At 42.4% G+C, this 6,096-nt stretch overlaps 1 protein-coding gene across 1 annotated transcript; it reads left to right on the top strand.

Annotated features, from left to right (window-relative positions):
* Positions 1-1,809: 1,809 nt before the first annotated feature.
* Positions 1,810-3,205, top strand: LOC147446364 (uncharacterized). Its single transcript, XM_086526218.1, has 3 exons — positions 1,810-1,998; positions 2,870-2,931; positions 3,102-3,205. The coding sequence occupies exons 1-3, from the start codon at positions 1,810-1,812 to the stop codon at positions 3,181-3,183; spliced, it is 333 nt and encodes a 110-aa protein (XP_086382344.1). The 3' UTR covers positions 3,184-3,205.
* Positions 3,206-6,096: the final 2,891 nt, after the last annotated feature.

A 6,096-nucleotide genomic window follows, 5' to 3' on the forward strand; every position in this document is an offset into this window, starting at 1 on the left:
TGTTTTATAAGTGTTTTATAAGCGCATAGAAATATACGACTCACGAGTTTCTTGATATAATTGCTTACAAGCAACTCGTGAAGAACCACATAAAGCATCCCATGTTGCTTTTGCTACGAGTAAAGACTAATACAATCAATAAAGTGTCATCAATGCTTTTGTCTATGATCCCCAAGGTCATATCATTGTTAAATTGCCACAGTGTGCCCTCATTTAGTGCTCCCTTGTATATAGATGCCTTTGACAATATTTCACAAACCATTTTCATTAAATGAAACCTTATTTTTACCTGCCATATATGAAAGTTAAAACCATCAAACATTTTTCTCGCAATTTAAAGGCTCAATGACAAGGTCTTGCCACTTGTGATGACAAAGGTAGTACTAACATTGGTATAATCTTGTATAATAAGAGGCACTATTTAAAACCCCCTTTTAAACTTTAGGGAAACTCTTGAAAGAGAGCTAATGCAATAAAATCTTTCATGTAAGGGTTTCTCAATGACCAATTGCTTACTATAAGGCTGGATTCTTTTTCTAATTGTATATTTAAAACGTACACTGTATCAACTATTTGGCATGGTAACTTCGCCAGACTACTGATTTGCTTCTTGAAGTATTGTCAAGTAAGTGAATCAGATGCGGCATTAGAAGAAATGCTTTAAGCTTAGTGCTGACTGCTTTATTTTGAATACATAAGAGGCTTTGATTAATCAAATACTTTTTTTACACACAAAACCTTTTGATTAAATTTTAAATAAACTATTGAAATGAAAAAGAGAATTAACCAAGTCAATTAAGGGCCATTTATAAAAGAACAAGCTTTTCTTGAGCCCTTTGTGACAACATAATTGAGGTCTCCCAAGCCAAATAATTTGTTTTTTCGGAGGAGCCTACTAAAATACATAGAAGATGACATGCATTTAGGCAATTGTTGTAACTTAAAGAAAAAGGCCATTGAGGGAGTCTACTAGTACCTATACATGTGTGGGCAAATGAGAATACTTTCTTTTTGTGGACCACACAGACCTTTTTGAATGGATACAAGAAACACTCCTAGCATATTGCTCCAAGAAGGAGATCCTAGCAATCGTGTTGATTGCTAGCAATCCTGGCAATGGATTTAAAAACATTCCTAGAAATGGTATTAATTGCAATAGAAACATCTCCAGATTAACTCTGAGAGACAAGATATCAATAAATCCACAATACTTCTAACTTTGAAATTTTTTTCCTTAACAAATTTCTTTGAAATGATAAGCTTGTACACTATACTTGAGAGACAAGACAAAAATTCACTCCATTGCTCTAGGATAATTGACTGTAGGCAAAAAAGTAAAAAGGATTCCAACTCCATCAAAGCCACGGGAGGGCAATACAAGGTTGCATTGTAATTTTAGGACATGGCCTATATTACGGAGGCCCAAATTCAGACAATGCCATGTGCCACATGGAGGAGGTTCAAAGCGAGGTTTGTTGAAATTCCTGAGTGGAAATATGGGATCAGGCGGTGAACTGCTACGATCAAAGCTCTCTCTCTCTCTATGCAGAAATCAGTGTAGAGCTCTCTCTCTCTCTCTCTATTGAAGTGCCGTCGTTAAAATTCTATTCTTCTTCTTCTATCTCTCTCTCTCTCTCTCTCTCTCTCTCTCTCTATATATATATATATATATATATATATATATATATATATATATATACTGAACTTTTGAACTGCTGCTGTGACTGCTCTCTCTTTGTTGAAGTGTCGGGCCTAGGGTCTCTCTCTCTCTCTCTCTCTCTCTCTCTCTCTCTCTCTCTCTCGTGCCAGATGGAGGTTGGTCCCCCTTCGTGCAACGGTGCTCTTAGAGTGGGACGCTCAGTGGTCACTGGTCACACGGTCCTTCTAGTCGAGTGGGAGAGGGAAAAGATGGAAGAGGAGCCAAAGGGTGCATATGTTTCCACGTACCTTCCGAAAGTCCTCTCCAAAGAGACACTGAGATTGGAGAAGCCTCGCAAGGTTAATTATGAGGCCTACACCACTCGTTGCCACCAAAAACTTCTAGCTCCCATCGAGTTCCACTTTAGTGAAGCCTATGTCACATGTCCGCCTGGACGTGTGTGAGACTGAGGTGGCAAAAAGTGGTTCATCGAAGAATGTGTCCGTTGCTGTGCGAAATCACCCGAGGCAAACCCCTCGCCCATCCCCGCTTCATGGCGGACATGCTCAAAAGAGGCGGTGGAAAGGGCATTGCTAGGATTCGAGCCAACAATATCGCACGTCAAAGGCAAACGTTTCACCAGTTGGGCTGCGCCCATTCGACGAATGTCCAAGTCAAAAAATAGAATTTTAATTGTTATCCGGCGCCAAGTGTGACAAGGAACGAGCCCAATTCTACATATCAGGGGCCCTGTCCGGCGTCTCCGTCTCACAGGGCCTCATATGCCTTTCACCAATATAGATCCACCCTACAACTCGCCACCCACTACAAGATCTATAACCACTAGCATCCGGGTTGATGTCCTACTGTGTCATGTCCCTCTAACTGTTGCTCGCAAGCTTTCTCTCCCTTGGCTCAAAATGAAATTGTATAGGATTGGCTCTTTGGTAAGAGCGAACATGATGCATGTTGCGTGAATTCGTCATAAAAAAGGGGCTCTAAATTGGTGGCAACACTTGAAAACAGATTATATGAAGCTCAAGGTGACTTGGCGCCCAACATTTTGATTTATGATTACTTGCCTTAAACTCAAAACACAGCGAGCGTACGTCTTAGAGGTTGGGGATCGAGATGGAGGCTAAGGAAGTGTCAATAGGCCTAGCTTGTGATCACTCTTCACTTCCCTTTCAAGTACTCGAGCAATTAGCATCTCTCTTCTTTCTTATGCAGCTAGTTGAACAGACACAGAAAATCTCAACCTGCTTGCAACTCGGACTTGTGAAAGTCAAAAGGTGAGAGTGGTCTAGCTGTACCCATCATGACTCTCAAATACCTGTTTCATTCATACTCAGGATGATCTTCTCATCTCCAGCTTTTGCTTTAGATTCAAAAAACTTTATTTGAATGCATTAGGATTTGGCTCTATTCTTTCTACAGCTATCTAATAGCTTCTGTTTTGTAGTAAAAAATGGAGTTTGATAGCGTCGAGAGCATCTGCAATTGGAGTTCACTTCAAGTGGCCAACTTTGCTAGTCAGCTACTAGGTACAGACATGTACAGCAAGCCTTTGAAAATGCACAATGTCAATGGACAAACTTTGGTCAGCCTGCAACTGGAGGATTGGAAGCAATTCGGAATACAACAACTATCTCACAGAGCTGCATGGTTGGGTGCAAGGAAAGATGAATCTTCATCCAGAGAAGGTCAGCATGCTTCGCCGTTTCTCCATGGAATCAACAAATAAAGCTTGAAACCAGCAGTTAATGAAGCCAGAGGATACACAAAGAACCCTCAATACAAAGAAGTTCACACAACAAAGTGACATACAAATAGCACTTGAAGCCAAGGAGCAAAAGAAGGTACCTGCAAAAGCTATTTTGAAGGAGAGCTATAGATCTCAAGCAAAGATATGCAATGACAATATTAAAGACATGCGAAAATGGTTCGATAATGGTGCTGGAAGATTTTCAAGGGAGGAGTTTCTTAGTGGAAACTTAAAGAAAAATCCAGAGTTGAGGGCTGCCATAGTTGAAGTAATAGAGATGAGGAAAGGGGAACTCACATCAGTATTCAAAGATGGGAAGGAATGTGCTTGGAGCATGGAGGAGCTATTTTCCAAGGTACTCACGCAAAGAAACTACATGAAAAAAACACAGCCAGTAGAGAAAGGGTCCTCATCAAATATAGCCAAAAGTTTGCTTTTGCATTCACATCATGAAGAAGTCTACGTTCCAACCATAGAAGAAAGAAGCAGTGCAACTCAATTTAAAATGACAACATCAATGGAGGACATGATTCTTCCGATCCCAGCAAAAGATGCTTCTTTTCTCTGCGTCGCCATGTTTGGTAGTTCCTTCTTCATTCCGGAGCAAGTGATCCAATTTCGCCAAGATAGGCTGGCAGCTAGAGGCGCAACAATAGAGTACACATGCCTTAAGGATTGGATGAAGGAATGGTTGGCTTCGGAGGCGGTGCTTTTGTTCAAAAAATCTTAACAGGTCCTTATGAAATGTGGGAGGTTGAAGTTACTGACTTGGCCATTGGTATTGGTATGAGTACTTTGTTGCTTCCGGGAACAAGGAGAGTGGCAAGTTCTGTAAGAGTGGTAAGTGAATAGCTTATTTTCTACTCCAGATTTGCAAAACAATGCTGATGCAAAAAGCGCTGATTGTAAAGTGGTGTGCAGGGGATGGCCTTGCCTCTAGGAACCTCAAGAGAGGTGTCAAATGAGGAAAACTCTTGTGTAAATTTGATCTTGATATACATATGAACCATCGTTTTCAAAGATGCTGCCACTAGATGGCCTCCAAGATTTAAAACATAGGTATAGGAAATAATCTACATTTCCTATACACCACCGCATCAAATTCACCTTTCTACAGAACATCATAGGGCACGTGGATAGACAATTCTATCCACCAATGACAACCAAGCAGGTACAAACATCATTAGTGTCTCCTTGGCTCCAAGAGCCTATCAACAGTAAAAGCTAGAGCTCCTCCGCATGTGCACCATGCCTTGGGGCATGCTTTATCAACAGTTGTAAGGTATATGGAAAAGTTGGAGGTCGGCCTTGCCTCCTAGAACCAGTCGAGCCATCTTGCTCCAAAGTCTGGCTCACAATGCAAGAAGGAAACATACTCTTGTCCCATTTTTGAGTTTCACGAAGGCCAACAACCTTTGACTCGTTAGCCACCCCATCCTCTAGAGACTGAATAAGTCCTCTAAGTCCTGCCAAGGAAGTAAGAGCCATCAGTGAGCTTGGTGCTGATAAAGAACTTTATCAAGAGTATTATTAAAATGCAACTCTCTACAAGTCCCTAATGAAGTTGAAGGTAGATTTAAAGTAAAAGAAAGAACATTTGTAGTCACCGCATCGGACTCCAAATTTGAAGTTTACTTCTTCAGACAGTTTCTCCGTATACATGATGCTACACAATACCAAATACCCCCTCCTTGCTTCAATTATGCTTCTTTTTAGATCTCAAGTTTTCTTTAGAGAATGCGGATAGAGATGATGAGAGAGAGAGAGAGAGAGAGAGAGAGAGAGAGAGAGAAGACCACACACCAACTAGGGTCCCAATACCCTCTCAATGGCCCCCCATCCCGTTACCAGGATGGTAATAATTTTTCATTGCATAAAGTGAACATACACCCTTTGATTCTTGATGCATGACTACTACTTGACTTGAGACTAGGGAGATGATACTGCCTTGATACCTCTTCAATAAATGGGCCTTTGGGGCTGATCTGATGTACCTACGATAGACCTTTGCTGTGGGCTACCTATGACCACCAATGGAGAGTGGTTAGGAGGCCAACAAAACGTCTCAGATGTGAAGACCACCTTGGCTGAAAACTGTCCACACAAAAACGCAGTAGATTTGGGGTTCTCTGACACCCTCTGACCACCACGATAGTCGGCAAAAATTGGCTGAAACTTGCAGCAAATTGGAACCACCTCCTAGAGCCAAGGGAGGGGCTGAGTGGGAGAGGATAACTGGCTGAAAAATGCAGCAATGGGCTGGGGCTGGATTGGGGCAGCAGAAGGCCTCAATAGGTGCAGATGTCGACGACGAGGTATTGATAAGTCTATGACGACGACGACAACGACGACGAGGTTCTGTGGATCCTTATGCCGAGACAAGGCACAAGGGTTACTGGGTGCTGGGGTACTGTGTTGACGAAGGTAACGACGATGACGACGATGTCAACGACGACGATGACGCTAAGGTTGAATGCCGGGATCTGCTAGCGGTGTTGATGGCAAGGGGTCTGCAACCACGACGAGGCTAGGCTGCGGTTCTGCTGGCGCTTCAACTTGAAGTGCTGGCTGTTTTGCCGGAAAATCGCTGACCATCTAGGGCTGAAAACGCTGATGGAGAGGCTGAGAAACACTGGCTGATCCGGGCTGGAAACGCCAAGGAGATGAGGCTGAAAATGCTGGCTATCTTCTC

This window comes from Adiantum capillus-veneris, chromosome 12 (assembly GCF_014529385.1).
Source record: "Adiantum capillus-veneris isolate H3 chromosome 12, ASM1452938v2, whole genome shotgun sequence".
In the NCBI taxonomy this organism is placed as follows: Eukaryota; Viridiplantae; Streptophyta; class Polypodiopsida; order Polypodiales; family Pteridaceae; genus Adiantum; species Adiantum capillus-veneris.